Here is a 23,022-nt window from a genome sequence, read left to right on the forward strand (position 1 = left end):
CTGGTAACTGGTGTTTTGGAACCGACAGCTTTGGTTTAGTCGCCACAGGTTTAGACCACCCAGAGGTTAAGTTTTATCTCAGTGTTTGTTAAACCTCCTTTCTGGAATACCCCCCTGATCTAACGTTTTTTTCTCACTGTCTGTTTGTTTATTTCCCTCTTTGCAGCCCTCTGTCAGACTGTAGTCTTCTGGCTCCCCTCTTCTCTCTCTGTCCTTACTGGGGGATGTGTGTAATCTAACTGCCTGTGACCAACTAACTACTAGGTGTGTATCAAGGTGACCTGTGTAAAAGTAAACACAGCGAATTGCCGTTTCTCCATCACACCTGCTTGCCTGTGTTTATCTTTGATGTCCTTTGGCCAGTGGTGCTTGAGTGATATTGAATCAAAGGTGTAATAGCTGTGGAGTTATATGTTGGAGGTAATGTCTAACATGGTGCATGCTGTGTGCAATTAAACCGCTGCTTGTAATTTCATTTGATATTGCCATGGAGTCTGGTAGGGCTATTGCCTGCTTGTTGTTGGTATTTGAGGATATATTTGAGTTAGAGAAGAAGCATTTTGTTTTTGATATGTGAATGTCTTGTGTGGTGGACCCAGTTCATGGCTCCCAGTCGTGACCATTTCATGTTTGATTTTGTGTGTAATATGACTGTGAAACTAATGGTGTTTCTGCAGTGAACTCTTAACTGAGTTAATGCCTGTTGACCCCACTTCCCCTCTCTCTCCTCCTGCTCCTCCTCCTCCTCCTCCTCCTCCTCGTGCTCCTGCCGCCCCGGCACTAAGATCGCAGCACTGCCGTACTTGGGGCACTCGGGGAGCGCCATGGAGGACTATGACGTGCGTTCGGCGGCCAGCATCCTGGCCTCGGTGAAGGAGCAGGAGGCGCGCTTCGAGCGGCTGACCCGCGCCCTCGAGGAGGAGCGCCGCAACGTCTCGCTGCAGCTGGAGCGCGCCAACCTGCCGGCGGACCTCACCACGGCCAGCTGCACCACGGCGGCCACCAGCCAGCCGCTCGCCTGGCAGCAGGTGGTGATGCAGGTAAAGAGAACGTTCCGGAACGTTTGCCCGCTCATCATCTCCGCCCCGAGACAAGCTGCTTGCATCCTCCCGTCTGTCTGTCCGCCTTCCGCCTTCTCTCATTCCCGCTCGTCCACCCAGCGGATCGTCCATCCTCATGCGTGTTGCCCATGCCCAGAGAGCTCTGGAGGCTTGAGAGCATGGCGCCATGACTCTGGCTTTGTCTTTTATCTAACCATTCATCATACTCTCAATAGTCGTCAACAATCTCTGTTGTGATTGGTTGGGCTAGGTGTCGTGTCATTGTGGTGGCTCATGTTGGGAAGAGATTTCTCATCTCGATCTCTTCCCCTGCATCCCGACTAATCCCGTCAGCTGTGTGGCCCCCTTCTGTCTTTCCACCCGGTGCATCTCGATATTGTCTTGTTCTCCTCCTGTGTCTCTCGTGGAGTGTCTTCCCATCTGTGGGATGCTCTGGGCATGTCGCTGGTAATATTTTGCTCTTCTGTTTTTTCCCCCTCCTGGTCAGGGACGTGTGGAGATGTTAAATGAGGCTGATGTAATCCTCTGAAATGTCAGTGGTCACTACGGCCCATCAATTCTCAGACAAAACTCCTGAATGCCAAATTGAATAATACAACAGCAATTGTCATTTGCAGTTAAGGTCAAGTGTCGAATGAATAGTGTCACAAAACCCTTGAGGCCCCTTGGGTTTCTTTACTAGCACTTTTCACGTTTGAGCAAAGTATGCTTCCAGATACATTTATTCTGTTTGGTGCTCCTTGCATGAGTCTTGCTGACACATGCGAGAGGAGAGGTTGAAATTAAAAATTGAGTGTCAGCTCTTGCCCTGTGTGAGTGAGCGTAGTCTTGTCACAGCACATGCTGCACACTTTGATCTGCCTCTTGCCTGACGAGTGTTGTGACTGTGATCACCCCTTCTTCACACCTATGAAATCATATGTGACTGTAGACAGGGCTGCCTAAAGGTGATGGCTTGGGCGTCCATTCACTCATTCTCAGGCTCTCACTTAACTGACACCTGAAAGTAGGCGCTAGGCCATCGCCAACAACAAACCTCTCAGGTCTGTTGTCTGTGAAGTGCATTTCTGCTCCTTTGGCATATGCTTCCACCTGTTCCCTCATCCATCCATCCATCCATCCATCCATCCTTCTTTCTATCCATTCATCTGCCATCTGCTCCACCTCTGTTCCACCGTCCACTTGTCCTCTGATGCTTACAGATCACTGAGCATCCGACGAGGCGCTTCTAGGTAGCATATTAGATGCTGTGCGTGTGAGTGTGTGTGTGTGTGTGTGTGTGTGTGTGTGTGAGAGTGTGTGTGTGTGTGTGCTCCCACTCCATGCGTGATGTAGCAGCATGGCATCGCTCGTCCCTCAGGGCCCCCGGTGCTTGGCGGAATCGTCGCTAGGGTTACGTAATGGGTTTGAGGAAGGAAATCACTGGCACCTGCCAGATCGTATGCATGGAGATGGATTGTAGGAGAGAGCCATTGCCTTGCATATATGTGTGTGTCTGTGTGTGTGTGTGTGTGTGTGTGTGTGTGTGTGTGTGTGTGTGTGTGTGTGTGTGTGTGTGTGTGTGTGTGTGTGAGGGCATGTCTCTGATAATGTATGTATTCCTGCATGATGTCAAAGCTTTATCTTCATATCCGTGTGTTTCATCTGGTATGCTGGGAATAGAACACAAGACCGTCTGTGGTTATCCTAGTGGTGAATGCACGGCGTTTAGAAGAGTGCTCTAAAGAATTCTGGAGTAATTCATGCTGCTGTATTTACTGTAAACACGTAGCTCTGTCAGACATTTGCTAAGGTCTGCATTGATTCACACCATGGCTGGGAGTTCAGAACTATAAGTTATATATGTTGAATCTATAGTGGAATTTCCATGTACAGTGACAACTGTGTCATCTCAGTGCTGTGTTGGTGAGCATGATCATTATGTTTGTTCCCACATTGACTATTCTGTCACAATTCCATCCAGCAATCAATGATGTCATTGTGTAACATGCGGTCCGTAATGCAGAGTAAATGCCAGTGTAAGATGCATGCATAGCAGTATAATATGCATCTTGTATCTTGTGTTGACCTGTTTTGTACATGAAAAGTTTGGAGTTGTGTTGTTTTTATTAAGTAAAGATAAATCAAATTGCAATAACCCAACAACAGTTCCACTGATATTGCCTGGAAAACAAAATAAAAAAAAAGATTTATGAAAAATTAATTAAAATGTGGATACAACGTTTTGGAACGAAACTCTTCCATTTATTTTTTATGAGGAGAATTATAGATTTAACACATTAGTTCTCAAGATACTTTGTGTCTGATCAATTGTATATGTTTAACTCCAGTAGCTCTAAATCAAGGGTCTTTCTCTGAGAATGTTTCTCTTTGAGACAAAAAAATATATAATACTATGGCTGAGCTGAAACCATTTCCACTGCTCAATTAGAGTATTGTGACAGTAACGCATATACATTAGCCACGTCACATGTGGGTTTACTCTCTGCCTTTAAAGTGCTGTTTAATATTCCAGAGACACAGACTGGCAGGCAGAGATGGTAACTAGAGCTGGTGTTCACGGCTGCCCCTCTCTAAATGCGGCGGAACTTTCAAAAGGACTCGGAGCTTTAGAGGATACCGTGTCCTCTTTGATCTGCCTCTCCTGTCTGCGACGAGACGTACGAAGAGCCGGACTTGCCGTACTTTATTTATTTTTCTTGTCCTTTTTTCAACGCTCTCTGGCTCTCGCCCAGGCACAATGGACACAAAGGCTGTGTCACCGCCGCAGATATATCCCTCCCTGGCAGCAGCAGTGTGAGCCCAGGACCTCATAAATCACCTGCCTAACAATGAGTCCTGGCCTTCCTCACACACACCCACTCTCACATACATACACACACACACACACACACACACACACACACACACACACACACACCTCCCCTTTTCTCCTCCTAGCACCATTAGGAGAATGTGCGCCTCCTGTAAATGTGTAATTACCTCGGTGCGAAACAGGCAGCATTGTTTACCCCCGGCACTCTCGCTGTGTCTCCCTGTCTGTTTCCTCCCCTCTCGCACTCAGGCTTTGTTTTTGCCTCCCCTTTTCTCTCACGCTCTTTCACATTCTGTCTGTTTGTCTCTCACTGAGCCTGTCACTCAGTCAGTCTTGTATCATCAAGTTTCAGCATTACCCGTATACACTGTAAGTAGTATTCTTTAGGAATGTACGCACTGATAGGGAAAAAAAAACATCCTACATTTGACTTTGATAGCTTCTAGTCTAATGCCACTTGTTGACAATGTGTTTCAGTGCTTTGCATGTAGATCTGTTTTGACAACCTCTCTTAATCCGGAATAATTTGGGTCCATGAGTTGTTGCTGTGAGACTTTTCTGGCTGTCGCGCAGCGCCCAGCGTTTACTGAATGGGAGTGGACTCATAAATAATGCCCAGACCGGGCCGGTGAGGGGGTTAAGGCGCCGCCCCGTTCCAGCTCGCTGCATCGCTAACGCTGGACGACAGGAATTCTTGTCCTCAAGGTTAGAGATGGACACATTCCTCCGCATTCAGCGTGGCGGCGAGGAGCAAAGAAAGAGAGAAATGGCTTTTGTGGCAGGACGCTATTTATATTCCGCGGGGGCCGCTTAGGCCTCCATCTATGGAATCAGCGCGGGGCTCCGAGTCGGATCTGCCATGCCTGTGCCCCTCGCAGCCATTTGATCACAATCCATTAAACCATTAAACTCGCTAAAATCTCCGAAAGACTTTCTGAAAAGCCACCTCCGTGCTCAAGAGCGGGAGTCTCGTCTCGCTCTCCTGCTCTTGTTCCCGACACAATGCTCGCGTTGCAGAATGCCTGAATCAGTTTTTGGCAGCATGTGTTTGGCCTGGACTCCGTTAACTGTCAGTGGATGGTAATAAAGGCTCTGGTGATGGGCTGAACAGCCTGTGAGACAGTGTGGCTGTTCAGATGCTTGTGTTTGATAGAAGGATCCCGGCTTTACAAGACCTCCATGTCACTGTGGGAATGTGACCCCTTCTCCCCCTCTTGTAGGTCTTGGACGATAGCAATTGTCTTTGTCATTAGCAGTTAAGGTCAAGTGTCAGATATGCTGGGTGTCAGTAAGCCTCTTATACAAAGACGATACAAGTCGCACACGTCATGTTGAACCGCAGCGTTGGATTATTTTTATCAAATACTTTATTTATTCCCTCTGGTCCAATCAGAAATCAAATCCAAAATAATACAAATCATTTTTATTATGGACACCAGGGATGACGTTACACCAACATAAGTTCATGAAACCAAATCCAAAAGCACTGTCCAGATTATTACTCTATTGTATCACAAGCTCATTACATCTCCTTAGAATATGCACACAATCCTTATAATATGCTCACGTTGTTTCTGTGATAAAACTGTGCTTCAATTATACTATGCTAAACTAGTCTGATCTCGCCTTTACACAAAAATATCCAAAAAGTTCACAAAGGGCACTTAGTTTTTGTCTAGCATGCTGTTAAGGATACTGTAGGTGAAAAGAGCATTCTCTCTTACAAAAACACCATGCAGTCTCTTGGGAAGACTAGCCATACATGAACTAAAATACCAATGTGCTTGCATTACTGTAGTGTAGTTCACAGACTTGAACTGTACTAATGTAAACTGTACTAAAGGAAGTTCAGGCCTTAGCCGGAAATCTTTTGAAATCTGTTGATATGTATTTTCCCTAATTAGACATTCATTGTATCGATTAACCAATTCAAAAGACTAATAATCAAAAAATTATGGCAATAATCAAAAATCACAATAAAAGTTATTGCAGCCAGTTTACGTTGCAGTACATTTGGTCCTTCTGTCTTATGACTAAAGAATTTGTCTGTCAATTGCCCTGTGTGAGTGAGTCTGCAGGCTTTGATCGGGTTTACTGGCTGTGAGTGGTATGGCAGTCATGTTGTTGTCAGTGTGGTAGAATGCTCGAGTTGGCTTTGGCACGGTGCGTTCGCCTGGACACAATTAACTGTCAGTGAACAACAACATTGGGGTGATAGCCTAAACAGACTGCGCCCTGACCAGACTGGGTGGTGGTGTGGACACCATGTGTTTAATATAAGGGTCCCAGCTTCAGGTGACCCCAGTGCCACTCCAAGAATGTGACCTCTCTAACTCCTTCTGTACGGCTACGGCCAAACAAGTCTGGAGGTTGACCCGTTGGGATTAAATCCTCAAATTCAAACCATTTGGGAGGGCAGACGGTCCTGCGCAGTTGAAAGGAGGTGTTTCACCCACTTCAAAGGCCTTTGCGTTTTTACAGTGTGCGTGCATGAAGCGTACACGAAACGTCGTATTTTACCACGTGAATTACAACCGTGTAAATGGCTTACAAATGACGACCAAACAGAAGAACCGCCATGAATCAATTTTAGAACCTTTTGGAGGAGGCAACTTGTGGGCAGTTCAGCCTCTCTCCCAGCGATGGTGTGAAACAATCATTACAGCGTGACGCTTCACATCTCCAAGGTCTTGTGTTTTTCTTTGGTCTCTTTGTCTTTTTCTTTTTTCACTGAGCGCAGCCATGCGGGTAGAGGTCTTTGTGAGGTGGGAATTAGGAACGTCATTGGCCCGTTCTAGGCATCGGGCTCTACTTAGGCTTACAGGACATTCCTGCATTCCTGAGTAGAAATGCATCTGACTTTTGTTTGCGTCTGATGTTTGGCATGTTGATGACTGGGGCTTTGCGTGTTTGGGTACAGATGATCTTAACCTGACGTTTAGTGGGCCGACTCAGAAGATGGATTGCTGTTGAAGGCACCAGTGCCCATGAATCTGGAGTCCAGAAATTCAGTTGAAGTATGAGGATTTCATGAACACTGATGCTGTGGTTTCTCTCATTACCATCATAGTTCTTTTTTTTACTGACATTTGGTGTGAATCCGTTGAATTGTATTGCACCTGCTGTTAACAATCTGCCGTGTGTTTGGACTGAGCGACTAGCCAGTCGGGGAAGAAATGCTGTCTCACAGAATTCACAGAACAGAAAGCCCATTGTTTGCAGTGGTTCGTTCTCAGGAAACCGCAGGCGAACGCGTTGCGTCCTAAATAATACGAAGAGGAGAAGTCCAATATTAACTCCAGTCCAGTGGCATATTTTTTAATCTCTTGCTGTCGGTCGGTCTTTTGGGCTTTTCCTTCTGTCTGTCCGCCTGTCATAACAGCTAGAGGGTGTTGAGCAAGCAGGTGAAGGAGATGGAAAATGAGACCGGAGAAAGAGAATTCTCTGACAAAACTCTTCCACAGCAGGCACTAAGGTGAAATACTACACTCTACAGTGTGTGCCTAAGGCCATAACACAGACTGATGCCCAGTGTGGATTAATAGTAAACAGCACAAAAAGAAATGGTTACTCAACCAGCTATCATGGCCAAAGAAAACTCTCTCTAGAGATATATTTACAGGAAAAGCAAAGCTAAAAAAACTCTTGTGTAACCTGAACAGAAAGCAGTGAATGTACAGTAAGAAGTGTGAACCTAATTAATGCACAGTTATTATCTCCCACTTTGCTGAATGGCCACTTTTTCCAACAAAGCACTTTTCAAAATGATGAAAGCTAATTATGCTCCAGTTTCCAGCACCGGTTCTCCGTGCAACTGGAAGGCACTTCTACCTCTCTCTCTCTCTCTCTCTCTCTCTCTCTCTCTCTCTCTCTCTCTTTTCACACGTGCATCTTCTGCAGTACACATTTCCATCTCTCTTTCTCTTGCCTCTTCCTCTCGTTCTGCCATCTTGTTTTGCCTTTTCCCCCTTTGTGAAGAACATGAGTCTAGCAGATGAGGCTCCAGGCTCATTTGAGGTGTCTGACTGTCCGACCACAGCATGCTCTGTTATGCTCTGCATTAACCTTTCCACCATCTGTTCCATAGCCACGTCTTGACGCCCAGGAACTTAAGAAGCTCTGATTACCGCCAGCATTTTGTGGGTGATTTTTCAAAACAAATGATGGCTCTGCAATACAGTGTAATGTTGTCAAATTCAAGTGCAACATTAAAGCGAAGGGGGTTGAAAAAAACATCAGAATAAATCATTTGACGCAGGCGTGTGGTTTTTTGAAGATAGAATACAGGGCCGCCGAGTGTGGGGTTCATATTGGTGTTTGAAGCTGAGAGGAGAACGTTGGTCCACGGGGATGTTGTTGACTACAGAGAGAGAGAGTGAAAGAGAGAGGGAGAGAGAGAGAGAGAGAGAGAGAGCAGAGAGAGCAAAGAAGGCAAACACTTAAGAAACTATGGAAACACGTTTGATGTAGTTTATTATGCCACCGACTCCGTGCAGAACACTCCCCCTTCTCCTTAAGGGTTATTTTTATCTGCTTCGCATAGTAGAGAACCAGGAAGAGACGTAGGTCTGAAAAAAACCCCAGAAGAGTGGGGCCATGCAATGGACTCTTTTTCCATGTCCTTGCAGGCTCGGAAATATATCCCCTTTTATTAGATTAAAATTCTTTCTCACTGTTGGTTGCTGCATAATGTCTGAGTCTTTTTTTTTCTGTCTCCGCCTTTCCCCACTGTTTTGTGTGACCCCCCCCCCCCCCCCATTGAAAGCAGGCTGGAAAGACAACAGGACAAAAGGATATGAGTGAGGGAGAGAGAGCAGGGGGAAGAATGGAATGAGTGTAAAAAAAGAAGTTTGCAGGGATGGGAGAGAGGAGAGGAGAAGAGTGAAGAGAAGAGGAGAGGAGGGGGGGGATAAGGGGGTGCCCTCTTCCTCTCCCCTCCTCCTCCTCCTCCTTCTCCTCCCCTCTCCTCAGAGGCTGTGCTCCTTTGGCACGTCGGCTGGGCGGGGCCTCAGAGGCTCTATGTGCTCCAGCTGCGTCTGTCTGTCAGCGCCCTCCCCCTGACCAGCCACTTAGTTTGCATAGATGCTCTGTGTGTGTGTGTGTGTGTGTGTGTGTGTGTGTGTGTGTGTGTGTGTGTGTGTGTGTGTGTGTGTGTGTGTGTGTGTGTGTGTGTGTGTGTGTGTGTGTGTGTGTGTGTGTGTGTGTGTGTGTGTGTGTGTGTGTGTGTGTGTGTGTGTGTGTGTGTGTGTGTGTGTGTGTGTGTGTGTGTGTGTGCGGTGTGTGTGTGTGCAGTTTTGTTTGAGAGAGGGAGATGAAAAGAGAGAAGAGTGTTGCAGCAGCTACACACAGGGAACAGGGCAACGGCCGTCTGGCTCAGTGGATTTCTATTCACACACTCACATTCACACTCTCTTTCTCTCTCTCTCACACACACACACACTCATATATAATCACCCCTTCTCTCTTTGCCCCCCTTTCTCAAGCCCACGGGTTTTGTTCCCTCCTAGGCTAACTTTTTTTCCACTCCCCTCTACATGTGTGTGTGTATGTGTGTGTGTGTGTGTTTGTGTGTTTCTTTTTCACCTTGGTAACCTTAAGATACGTAGGGACCTCTTTTTTCTCCCTCTCCTCTCTCCTTCTTCTTCTTTTGGATTGTCCAGAGCTGCCCTGTCTGGTCAGGGGATTTTTTTCCCCTCCCCCCACACACACACACACACACACACAGCCCCCATAAGACTCCAGCATCTCTGTTGAGCCGACCGGCAACCAGCAGCAACAGCAGCAGCAGCGAGGAGGCGGTCTCCTTCTCCTTTCTGAGAGGATTTAGAGCGTGTGTGTGAGTGTGTGTGTGTGTGTGTGTGTGTGTGTGAGGGAGAGAGAGGGAGAGGAAGAGAGAGAGGGGAAGGCGAGTGAGCGGGCGAGCAAGAGAGAGAGAGAGAGAGAGAGAGAGAGAGGGGAGAGAGGGAGTGCGAGGGAGAGAGAGTGTGTATATGCGTGCAAGCCGCTGTAGGGAGAGGATGGCTGTGTGAGAGGTTTTCCGAAGCTGCCCGGACACCAACAGGGAGTAGCTGAACTGAAGTAAATAAGGGAAGAGAAAGGGGGAAAAGGAAAAGAAAGGAAACTTTCCTCTCTCGTCTCTCTTTCTCTCAGAGAAGGAAGGAAATTGCTGTCATTTGTTTGTCTCGCTCTTTCTCTCTCTCTCTCTCGTCTGGACGGCCGGCAAAAAGGGATTATTGCAATGCCTGCCGAAGTCAAACAGGTTAGTGCTGTGGCTTTCATTTCTCTGGGGTTTTCGCTTCTCCTTCTCTCTCTGTTCTCATCTTCTCTCTTTCCTCTCTCTCTCTCTCTCTCTCTCTCTCTCTCTCTCTCTCTCTTGTCTTTTGTTGTTTAATGTTGTCCTTGCACTAAATGCCAGATGCATGGTGAGCAGTTTGCGACCTCAGGAGGCTTTGTGTCCAGGAGGGACAGGCTGCACCACTGCCTCCCTAACGCACAGATACAAAGGCTAACATACAGCGTGTTTTTGTTCTGTGACAGCTCACAGTTCCACTTGTAACTGTGTTTATCCTATGGAGACATGTATGTCATTGCTTCTCAGAGATCAGAGCCTTAGTCAATTGCCTTTAACTTCTTTGCTGACAGCATTTAGTAGATCTTTTAAGTCCCTTTACACACATACACACATACTCACATGTTCAGACACACACGCACATATACATACATACTGTACATATATAAATACCTATCTCCAGAAGAGGCGCACACACTCTGGATTGGCTGGCGTAAGCTCAGCCTATCTATGCTCTGATAGATGGGACATCTGTCAATAGCATTCCGAGGCAGAGACGGCATGCGTATCAAGTGCTGCCGATGAGCTGTAGCCGCCAAATATCCGATTGGGAAAGGGGCGCGAGGCACAGCCTGGGGTAAAATTGATGGTGTTGAAAGTTTCTGCGTGTGGGTTGGGTGTGTGTGGGTGTGGGTTGGGTGTGTGTGTGTGGGGGGGGGGGGGGGCTTCAGTGTCTTGAGAGAGGGTTTACAGCTGCCCACCCAACACCTCTCCCTCCACAACTGGATCCTTGTAAGATCAGTAGTCACCACAAGTAAAGGGCAGCTCAGTTCTATAGACTCATAGTCTCCACTCAGCTGTATGCTATGAGACTGTTGAGAGTGAGAGTGTTGTGATGGTCTGTTGGTTGTTTGTGTACGGGCTTTGCTCCAAGCATGTCAGACACTGTACGGTATTGGTACATTGTCTCTTTGAAGGGGCTCCCCTCCCTCCACAAAAGGGGGAGCTGGATAGCGACGTCACGCCAAACTGTGGAAATGTCTTCCGGCTCGCCAAGTTTCACAGCTCCGCCGCAAAGAAAAACACATCTGTGTGTTGAGAGGCCAAGTGATCATTGCATTAGCTTGCCACTGAGAAGGACTTGCACGCTAATCTCTCCCTGTCCGTTCACACACGAGGGCTCCAAGCCGTTTGGACATACCTTGGCATGGAGAGTCATTCTGACAGCTAGCCGCTCGCCTCTGATAATCTGCTAACGGCTGTCTAAGGTCCGGCCATGAGGGGTGGGTGGATTGGGGGGGGTCACCTGATAACTGGAGCCGGTCCCATTGCAGCAGTTTCTGTATGCCCAACACTTTTTGTGCCCTCTTCTGTGCTACTGCCCCTGCATGTTTCCCGTAGCTTGCATCCTAAACATGACACCCTATGGGTTGCTTCATAACAACATTGTAATGCCCAAAAATGGAGATGGTTGGCCCTACTCGTGACCCCATCCCCCTCCCTGATACCACCCCCCCCCCCCCCACACACACACACACACACACACACACACACACACACACACACACACACACACACCCTTTACGCTCCTAACCCTACCCCCAGCCCCATATACACATACTTCACATACATACACACCACCTCCAATAGCATGCTTTGCAGTGCACTCCCACTGCACCTTCAACCTTTTGCGGACCTTTCTGTTTTCATCTGGAGATGCCTTCGTGAGAGAGCACCTGCCCTGCCCGGGAGGGGGGCGGTGGGGGGTCATCTATGGAGGAGTGCTGCATGTGTTTACTTGTTGAGGTTGTTGTGTGTTGTTGTAGTGGTTGTTGATTAGGATTGTTGGCTGCTTATTGTTTGTTGTGGTTATGGTGGTAACTGTGGTATCTGTGGTTGTTTTTGTCATTTTTGTCATTGTTTACAGCTTTCCAGTAGCTTATTACTCTGAGACTAGATAAGAGGCGTACAGTTCCGGGGTTTCCCATTCCATCCTCTCGCACACAGTGACCACAGAGCCTCGGCTGTTTTCCTCAGCCCTGGACAGTCAGACTCCACGTGCCTCGGACACGCGACTCAGGGGGGAGCTATGAGCGGAGACATGAGAGAGATGTTTATCAGCCGCTCTCGTCTTCCTCCCAGCGGCGATGGAGCTCGTGTGAAATGGACTCTCCATCCACGGGAGATTGCGAGCACAGCCCCATCAATTACTTTGAGGGAACGGGTGTGAACCCCGTGTCTCTGTTTAAATTTAACCACGCAGTATTTTTACTTTGCACCTGACGCATGGGTGCCTCCCCCAAACAGACAGCATGGCGGTGCACTCCCAGTCTGAAGAGATCCTGCTGTGAAAATGGACCAGTCTGGCTATGTTATTTCAGCAGTGGGCCCCATTGTAGTGGAAGTAGACAGTCTGATTATAGCAGAAGATTAAAAATGAACATCCCATTTCACTAGATGAGCTAGCTTAGCGTCACGAGACTAGTTACATTCATATTCGACCATGACTAATGTTTCACTTTGTGTGTGTGTGTGTGTGTGTGTGTGTGTGTGTGGTATGGTGTGTGTGTGTGCGTGTCAAAATACTGATGTGATTTTTAAATGCACTTCTGCTGGCTACTGTTGGCCCTAGTCCAGCCATCGTTTGGCCCCGGTCTCTGGGGTATGTCTGTGTGTTTGTAGATCACTCTGCTTTCTGTGTTTACTCCATTTCCCCCCCACCCGCCCTGTCTGTGCCTCCACCACCCCCCCCCCCCCCAAACTCCCCCAACCTCCACCCTTAACGGCCCTCCGTCCACAGTGTGACTGTGGACCATTTGGCGCCGATCAATATTTGAAGACATGTAGAGCATGAGAAGTTGGATTGTGTCTGTGAACTGAGCTCGAAACATCAGTGACCTGAAAGAGCACAGAGCCATGGAGCTCTCCCTCCTCCCCTCTATTATCACTGGTGGTGAAGGGAGGTGGTCCACCACCACCCTTCCAGCCCGAGGGGGGTGACTGTTGTCCACCCTAGACTGGCGCTGTCTGGCTTTTGATGGGGGTGATGGTTGTGGATGTGCGGCAGAACTGGGCTCTTCCCAGATGTCCCACTTACAGCTGCTGCTGCTGCTGCTGCTGTTAGCGCAGCCCCAGCACTACAACACGCGTGCCGTGCCTGTGTCCCATTCCGCTCCCACACTAGCCACTTATCGCCCCACATCTGACCTCCAGGGTGTCGGCCATGTAAACCCAGGCACCTCGACAGGACAGAAGGTCTGGAGGGGGCCAGGCCCCTGTGGAATGGGGGCTGGAATTACAGGAACAGCTGACCCAGTCCACCCCCCACCCCACCACACCCCTCATAGCCTCCTGTGTAAGCAACCCACCCATCCCAAGCCTGAACCCCCCCCCCGTCCAGGGCATACCAGTGGCCCTCAGGTATCTCGGTTCCCATAGAGAGGAGGGAATGTGGGAATGTTAGGCAGCTCTCTCTCTCTCTCTCTCTCTCTCTCTCTCTCTCTCTCTTCTCTATATCTCCCTTACTCTCTCTCTTTTTTCTCTCTCTTTCACTTGCTGATAACCCATTTGGCAGGCTTACGATCATGACCGATATAGGTCCGCATGTTCTCATGCTTCTAAAACCGGAAGCAGAGCTATATGTTCAGTAAGACTATATCACTCTGTGCTGCCTGCCAAACTATTCCTAACACAGATGGAATTCAAGAGGGGGGAAAAATGGAAAAGCAAAAGACCCATTGAATTATGCAATAGCAAAGATAGATACTTGCACATTCCTTGTAGTGTTTGGGAAAACAAGCCTGGAAGACTTGCAACATTAATGACTTAATTGTTAAACATTAATGTCTTGCTAGCATGTGCTGTTGAACGTCTCTCACTAGAGCTCAAGCTCAGGCTGTCAAGATCAGTCAGGCAGCTTATTGCCTGTACAGGCTGATCTGAATACATGAAAAGCATTTGATGGTCAAATAACTTTACCTGAATTGCCTTGCTAGTAGGAACTAGACAGTTTTTTTTTTTTTTTTTTGTCTTTGTCTGTTTGTCTCTGTGTCTCTCTCCGCAGATAACTCCTTTTTGATAAATAAAATCAATAAGATAAAAGTAAAGGGCTAGTCGTGAGGTTTTGCTGTGTCCCTGTCACCAGCATGTTTACGGTGTGAGCTCAGGCAGTGCTATTGTGTGCCACCCCCCCCCCCCCCCCCCCACCGCCACTGCTATTTATTCAGTGTGTGTCTGCTTCGTGATCCCGTTTCCGTGGAAATGGGTCTCTCTTTCCCTCTCTCTATCTCTCTCGGTCTGTCTGTATGTCTGTCTCTCTCTCTCAGGTGGCTTGGCTTTCCCGTAAACATACCCCCTGCCCATGTTTGCCCCCACTAGATGTTCAGAGACAGAGCGTGACTAAGGGACAAAAAAACCCCAGACTGGTTTAGATCTTTCCAGATAGCACGGTAACAATAGAGGTAAACAAGAGGGGTGGGGTGTTGCTGGTCCCTTCTCTGCCCAGCAGTCTCTTTAGCCAACAAGGCCTGATGGACCTGATGGGATGGCCATAGCTTGTCCTGCCCGAATAACAGGTGACAAGCTGGGATTATTGGGCAGCGCTCGACTGCCCTATCTCCCTTCTTATAGTCACCACCAGCCTCTACTCTATCTCTGCTTTCCACTGCAGACGCTGATAAAGACGAGATCCACAAGGGTGTGTGTGTGTGTGTGTGTGTGTGTGTGTGTGTGTGTGTGTGTGTGTGTGTGTGTGTGTGTGTGTGTGTGTGTGTGTGTGTGAGAGAGAGAGAGAAAGGCTGACGGAGAGATTGAGTTTGTGAGGGAAAGTGTGTGTGCTCCTGTGTGTTTGGGAAGGACAATGTGTGTGTGTGTGTGAGAGAGGGCGAGATTGTAATGACCGTACTTGGCTTAGAGCCAGCAGGGTGAGTGGAAAAGGTGCGTGTGTGACACATTTCAGGCCCCGCCATGGTAACAGGAGTGGTTGGGGACCCCCACGACCCTGAACTTGATGATTAATGGCGCTGGGCTGCCGAGTTTTGGCAGATGGCTGTTGGCTCTCTGTGTGTGTGTGTGTGTATGTGTGTGTGTGTGTGTGTGTGTGTGTATATGTGTGTGTGTGTGTGTGTGTATTTACTTACTTTCATTATCCCGTCGCATTGAAAAAAAACAGTCCTTTCGCTCTACTGTAGTGGCAGGAAACAGCAGGCCACATTTAAGAGGGTTGGGTAGGGGTAAGAGAAGGAATTATTAGATGTGGGAATGTGGTGGCCATGGACAACACTGAAACACATGTACCTTTCCCCCCTCCTACTGTATTTCTGTACTCCGGCCCTGTGAAGCCTGCTATGGTCCTGAGCTTACAAGGGGAGAGTGTGTACACAGAGCTGCAGATGTGCTCTGGAAAGTGAAGCAGCGCCAGTGGCCCTGGGGGCTGTCTGGGGCCTGATAGACTCTCTCTCTCTCTCTCTCTCTCTCTCTCTCTCTCTCTCTCTCTCTCTCTATCTTTCTTTCTTTCTTTCTTTCTTTCTTTCTTTCTTTCTTTCTTTCTTTCTTTCTTTCTTTCTTTCTTTCTTTCTTTCTTTCTTTCTTTCTTTCTTTCTTTCTTTCTTTCTTTCTTTCTTTCTTTCTTTCTTTCTTTCTCTCTCTCTCTCTCTCTCTCTGCTGACCATTTGGAAAGGGAATCGATTGGGGGAGGAGGGGATATCTGTGAACTTAGTGGAAATGTTTAAAGGGTTAGTGGAGTCGAGGGTCAGAGTGGAATATGCCTTCTTCCACGTTACAAATAACCTTAGTTGGTTTGGACGTAAATGGTGTGTGGGTAAAGGCTTGATCCATTTTTCTGATGATGGAAGACTGATTTTTAAATGGTGAAACAACAATCTGTACCACTGCTTTGCCGTGTGTATTAATGGGGATTGAGTAATTGATCCATAGTATGGTTCAATAAAAGGGATTTTAAAAGTCAAAGTCTCTCTCTCTCTCTCTCTCTCTCTCTCTCTCTCTCTCTCTCTGGAGGTGAGCTATTTCTTTTTCTTCTCTTTTCTTTTCTTTTTTTTGATCCGCTGGAAGGCATTTATTCAACCACTGACCACAACAATCAATGTGAGGCTTAAGTGGAAGTTCATTCTGCTCCCCTCCTCCCTCCCGGCATTCCCCTCCTCCTCCTCCTCCTCCTCCTCCTCCTCCCCCTCCGCCTCCTCCTCCTCCTCCTCTCTTTTCCATCTTCTGTCTCTGCTTGCACTTCCTCTTGCTCCCTGCGTAGCTCTGCAGTTTCAGACAGAGAAATTGGTGGTGGTGGTGGGAGGGGGGGGGGGTGGTGCTCCTTTGAGAGTTATGTATGGAGAATCTGTAGAAGTCAGCTCCCCTCCCATTCTCCTCAGCCACATCCCCCCCTGCCAGTTGCAGCTGGGGACGTTGAGAGACCCAGAGGGAGGGAGGGGGGGGGGGGTGTAGAGTGGGCCCCAGCCTCAAAAAACGGGGCTCCCCTTCACCCATGTGCACTGAGAGAGACGGCTGCTTGCTCATCTCTCCCTTTCCCAGCCCCCACCTCCAGTAGCCCCTCTCTCTCTCTCTCTCTCTCTCTCTCTGTCTTTATTTCTAACACCAGCGGATACAACCAGCTTTGTGGCCGAGGGAAAGTCACGAGTGGCCGATAACGCGATCTGGCCTGATAAGTCTGCATCTTTGCCGAGCTCGGATTGTGTGACTCAACTGGCTCACCCCACGGCTTGTGTAGCAGTGGGATAAAGGGGGGGGGTCGGGATGTGTGTGTGCCGGGAATCGATCCTCCATCATCCCCCTTCGTCGTGCCATCTGTCTAAGATGGACTGCTGGGATTAATGACTTGGGCTGTCTCCTTAGCGTGGTCGTGTGTGGCAGGCCAGATTAGCAGGGGAGGAGCTGCTGGTTGCTGGACGTCTTGTGGACGAGGTTTTCTTACTCCTGTCATTTCTGGCTCTTGAGCCGGGTTGAATTTCTGTGGTTTTGAGTGCAGCTCAGTTGCTTCTCATCCAGGCCTCACTCCTCAAATTAGACAAGAACACTGGAACATAGGGTGAACAATTTGGTCCATTTTGAGGAAAAGCTTTGTGTATCGGTCCTGACCCTGAAGCTGCTGTCAAGCTTAGTTCATTTCCCCGCTGAAAGGAGAAATGATAATTGCTGCGGTGTTTTCTTTTCAGACTTGATGCTTTCTTGTCAGTGACTCATTATTTGTTCTTGGTTGATATAAACGGTTCCCAGCCAGCACAGCCGCCATTAGTCTGTCCATGTATCTACTCACCGTACCTGCTGATTACATGCAGCCCCCAAATATATCAACAGGGCTGCTATATCAACATTAATACTCCTGAAAAAACTTGACAACTGTAGAAACACCACGCTGGTTTCCTGTTGAGCTTGGGGTACCGGGCGAGTTTTGTTTGTGGCACGGCTCCCAGCCGAGTGCTTTCGGACATGCCTGCGCTGATGTCTGACCACTGCACTCATTACCCATGACTAGGGGCCAGCATTTTTTCGAGAGAGTTCAGTCCAGTGCTTTCCCTGTAATGGGAGAAGACAGCGGGCCAACCGCCCCTTCCCCCAGACCTTCTCCTCTCACCCCAGCCTGCTCACCCCTGGCCAGTAATGCCCCATACTGCCCTGACTTTAGCCTCTGCCTCGGCCCTCTGCCCGCTCCCTCCCAGTCCCATGTTAACGAGACGCTAACATCCGCGGTTCGTCGAATGACCTCAAAATGGCACCTCCATATTAAATGAATTTCTCCTCTTTCTTGTCCCCCCCCGAAGGTGATCCACTTCAAGTGCGGACAATAGTCTGCCGCGGATCCAACAATGGAGCGGTCTAGCTTGGCGAGCCGCTGTCATGTGTTGTTATGTGGAGATCACACACTGGCATTGTTTCTCATCTCATGCTCCTTTTTATGTACGGGGCCAACTCTCTCTCCCAGTGGAGCTTCCCCGTTCAACAATGGGAGAGACGTGCCTCTCTGCGACATTCCTTAAGGCTCTATTGAGTTGTTTAATGAACCTCGACTGGAAGTGCACCCTGAAATGGTTGTTGTCGCTCAGCAGAAAAAAAGAAAAAAAAAAAAAAAAAAAAAAGGCTCCATCCCGCCTCGCGTGTTAATTTGTTTGCAGTCTCTAATTGACTGTGAAGCTGAGTGCCGTTGCCGTGCTGGAGCTTGTTTCCCAGGTCGGTTGAGGCCTGGACTGTGGGACAGGTGTCAGGCAGACAAAGCGAGAGAGGGAGGGAGAGAGAGAGAGTGGGCTGAAGTCCTTGCTCCATCTTGCTGTGCCCAGGTTGCCCGTCTGAAAAGGGGTGAACAGTGACTCATGCCCTTTAATTGGATGCGGGGCCGTATAGCTGGCACGGAGATTTTCACAGACACATTCCAGCGATGTCTGTGCACTGAATGATGACTCGTAGCCGTTACAAAGTTGAGAGAGGGCAAGGCTTTGTATTTAGGCTGGACAGTCACCAGTGCCAGTCACCACGCCTCATCCTCCCAGTTCTGGGATGAGGGATAAAAGAAAAGATGAACGGACGGAGTGTGCGTGCGTGCGTGCGTGCGTGCGTGCGTGCGTGCGTGTGTGCGTGCGTGTATTAGGAGGGTGGGGGGGTGGACGCTGTGCAGAGCTGTGCAAACGAACTGGTTTCGGACCGCAATTCAAGCGCTATAAATCTGTTCTCATAGACTCGTCTAAAACACCATGTGCAGTTGAATTTGGAAATAGGCTGCTGCTTTGATGCTTCTATGGAGTTTTCTTTCTCAGAGAAGCTATATCAGCCGTTGACAAATGGTCTTGCACTGTATGGTACTAAAGCAATTGTTCTGATTTACGGCAATCTGGGACATGTTCATTAACTCTGTGTCAGTGGTTTGGAAATGGCTGTACTGAAAAAGAGACTTTAGTTTTTTTACAGACGACGAGAGATGTAAACTAACTCACTAATACACAACTAGATAACTATTATTCTGTGTCCGCTGTCATTGGTTGCCTGTTTTTCTGGTAAACACATGCAACAATGCAACCTATGCCCTTTGTGACTAATTGTGACTGCATAATGTCAGCAGTTTCTTGTGCAAAGCAGTCTATTTTTTAGGACCTGGATACTAGGTTGTTTTTTAATCAGTATCCCTCAGTCCAGATATAAGAATCAAATGTGTTTGTGTGGGTGGATGGTGATGGGGTGTTAGTCCGGATTTAGAGTGCATTTGACACGCTCATGCTTTCGTCAGGCGGATTGTGATATTTTTCCAGCCGCATCCCCCCCCCCCAAATGCCGATGCTTGCACAATGTGAGAAAAGAGAGAGAGAGAGGGGGGGGGGGGGGGAGCACAATATTGCCAAAACAAACCAAAGACAGTTTGTTTATCCAGACCTCTCGGAACAGTTAAGAAAAGCCCTAATCCATTAAGCAATCTGCTGCACTGAGCGTGCGTAGGCCGTAAGGAAGGAGTGAGTGTCTTGACCAGGTCTCACATCCTCGACTCAGGGGGTCCCGAGGGAGTCTTAAAAGATCACAGGTTTCGCATATTCTATACTTAGGAGTCTTAGATGAGGAAAATGCACTGCTGTCAGTCAGCCAACACCCCCACCCTCAAATCCTCCACCTTCACTTCACCTTTTCTTCCCTTTGCTCTGCCATCGACCTTCCCCCACATATCCTAATGCACACGCACAGACACACACACGCACACACACACGAATACTCAAAGGTCACTTTAAGCTAATTGAGGCCATCCCCTCTGTCTGGCTGCTACTGGAGGAAGGCTATGAATGGGCTCCTGTGTGTTGCATTAGCATCAGTTAGCACAGGCTAGGTGGTCATGAGAGCCCCAGGGGAGCCTGCACTGCACCGTGCCTTCGCTTTCCCCACCCACCCATCCATCCAGGCAAGGTCCTTTCCTCTCAGCACAGCACCGTAAGTCTGCAGCTCTGCCTCGCGGCTCTCACAGAAAAACATGGCCTGTGCACTAACACTAAGGGTTCTCTTTGCATTTGTGTCGTCAAGGTAATTTCCGCTTGAGCAGTGCTTTACCTTGACGATTATATACAAAGATTCAGATTTATCTGTTTCGTGACTTCTTAGCGGTAAATGTAATGTTAAAGGTTTTTGAAATAATGGCATGTAATGTTTTGTGCTTGGCATTGAGTCATACATTAACATACTAGCCTTGAAAGGGGAGAGTTGGAGGGGCACTTGTAGGGCTGCAACTTTAATTATATTCATAGTCTATTAATCTTTTGATTTATAGACTACAAAATTTGTTGATACATTAGTTGTTTGATCGATAAAAAATGGTGAAGTTTACTGTCATAGAGGAGTAAGTAAAGCTGAAAATGAATTGAGAGAATTTAGATATTTTCCATAAAAATTGACAAAAAACAATTCACCGATTACAATAATAGTTGCCGATTAATTTAACTGTGGACAATTTAACAATTAATCGATTAATTGTTGTAGCCCTAGCCCTTGCTTTTTCATTCTGTTTACAGTTATGCTATCGTATCCGCTCTCTCCGTGAATGGATGCATTATCTTCTGCATATGTTTTGGTTATATTCTGTAATGACCCTCCCTTGTCTTTTTCTGGTTCTTTCTCTCTTCAAATTTTGTGGTTTATTTTAATCCATCAAGTACTTGCTTGAGCCATGAAAATGCTGAATAATGTGTGTTTAATGGCAGAAAATGAATATTAATGCTCCTTTGGGGCATCATCTAAGTGAGCACCGTGGATGAATCTATTTATTTACACCTTCCAGTAATGACCTTGGTGCCCTCTCTCACAGACACTTGGCTCTCCCCTCATAAAAGCGATCTTATCTCTTTGATTAGCAGAGAGAGAAAAGGGCCAAGTTAGAAGAGGGATCGCCAGGAATTGAATTTCAATAAACTTAATAATGATGAATAATGTATTCCAGCAAAGGCAAAACTCCTGGGGGCTGCTGCACCTCTTTGGTGGCGCATCAGTCAGTTAGTTGAGGAGCTGATGCCTCACAAATAAACAAAGGGAACCAGAGGGGAGAGATGGAGGAGGCCAGAGAAGAGGAAGAGTGATAGAGGCCAGAGAGGGAAGAATACAAAGAATGACATAGAATGAGGGAGAGGAGAGAGAGATGAGGACTAAGGACTGTTCAACCCTTTCACTCAGGCATGCTTTTTTCATTAGAGAGAGGGAGAGATAGAGAGAGGGAGAGATAGAGAGAGAGATAGACAGAGAGATAGACAGACAGACAGAAAGAGACTCTGGCTCTTATTTACAGCACAGAAGTGTCTCATCATAGCCTTGGCAGTAATTTGCCTCAGGAATCGGTTGTAAGTGCAACACTAGTGGTTTCCGCTGTGTGCCCTGGAGAGACTTGGCTGGCTCCACATCCCCAGGCCAAAGACCCAAGCAGACATGCAGAGGAGGAAGTACAGGCCTCGGCTGCAGACAGCCCCATAGCCCTTTCCAAGCTCCCTGCTCAGAACACTCAGCACAGGGCAAACATGGCCTCTATATTTCTCCATCGAGCAGAAAAGCTCATTATTTCAGCCTCCTCCCTGCACAGAGCATGCTCAGTGTTTCAGGGCAATCAGCGTGGCAAAGCTTTTGGCGATGCTTCAATTCTGTGAATTTGAATTTGAAGTATCTTGGAGGGCATCTTCACTGTGTCAGCATTAACACGGGGTCAGCTGATTTTATGTGTCTAAGTGGAAACTCTCGGGAAACCTCCTGCAGAGAAACTCCCCCCCCCCCCCATGCCTCACTGCAACTTCATCTTCTGTCTGTCTGTGTGTGTGTGTGTGTGTATGTTTATATTCACCTGAACATGTACAGTATGCACATATCTACCTGTTGAACACCTGTGTGATAACGACAGTGAGAGAGTGTTTATGTGTTTGAATGTATGGGCCTATGCACTCTCTGTGTAGAGTTGGCTGCAGCTAGTATTACTGCAAGGTGCTGGCTTGCTGAATCGGGTCAGCCTCAAATCCCCCCTGGCAGTGGGAGCCTACACTGAGAGAAGTCAGGTCCTCTGGATGAGGGGGCCTCCATAAGACGGTCCACCATGCATGACCCAGTGTCTCACTGCTGTTGTTGCTGCTGTAAGTCTCCCAAGCCCTGCCTTACTCAGGCGAGTAGCAGTCAGAGGCTTCAGGGGAAACTCCGAGAGGGAGAACAGAGCATCTCACAATCTTTGTTTTTCATCTCTTGGCTTTTATTATTCAGTGTATTCCTCCTTTCTTTTGCATTGTCTTTCTCTCTCCCGTCTCTCTCTCTCTCTCTCTCTCTCTCTCTCTCTCTCTCTCTCTCTCTCTCTTGGGATTCCTTCTGTCTTGTTTGAAAAGTGATGGTTTTGGTAACCAGATGGAGAGGCAGTGAGGAGCCAGCTGAGGTCTAGGGTGGGGTGATGCAGGAGGGGAGAGCCGGAGAAAGAGCCACTGTGACTCATTCATTATCTCCTGATTAGCATTGGACTGCATTTCCTTGACAAAACAAAGCACTTCACATTAGCAAGGAGTGGGCTGCTCAAGAAAAAAAGGTTGCACTGTGGCACATTAAGTGTTTCAGAAAAGGCCCATTCCCCTTGCGGGACATGCTTGTGTGGATGTTATGTGAGGGCAAGTGGTGGTAAAGTCTAGAACATTCCTTTTTATTGCTTCATAGCTTTTGTTTTAGAAAACACAACATTGTCATTCCAGTCAGACACATTGGAGTCGGAGACAATGACATTTAGTTTGAGATGTTTCCAAACATTTAGAGCTATTTCGATCAACCTGCCTGTTTGTTAAGTCTCGTCGTAGCATAGACTGTCTCCTGTTGCTGGCAGACAGCTTTGGGATTGTTTCCCTTTGTGTTTGTTTTTC

General features: G+C 47.8%; 1 protein-coding gene across 1 annotated transcript in view; it reads left to right on the top strand.

Moving 5' to 3' along the window:
• The first annotated feature begins 824 nt into the window (after positions 1–824).
• arvcfb (ARVCF delta catenin family member b) overlaps positions 825–23,022 on the top strand; it is an 82,081-nt gene continuing 59,883 nt past the window's right edge. The window contains exons 1-3 of the mRNA XM_076271343.1: positions 825–1,040; positions 12,203–12,389; positions 13,233–13,420. Coding sequence (XP_076127458.1) covers positions 825–1,040; positions 12,203–12,389; positions 13,233–13,420 — 591 coding nt within the window. The remainder of the gene's footprint in view (positions 1,041–12,202; positions 12,390–13,232; positions 13,421–23,022) is intronic.

The sequence above is a fragment of the Alosa pseudoharengus genome, unplaced genomic scaffold (assembly GCF_046254945.1).
Source record: "Alosa pseudoharengus isolate Yale_2024_CS ecotype anadromous, Long Island Sound unplaced genomic scaffold, YU_APseudo_1.1 YU_APseudo_1.1_scf_6, whole genome shotgun sequence".
NCBI lineage: Eukaryota > Metazoa > Chordata > Actinopteri > Clupeiformes > Clupeidae > Alosa > Alosa pseudoharengus.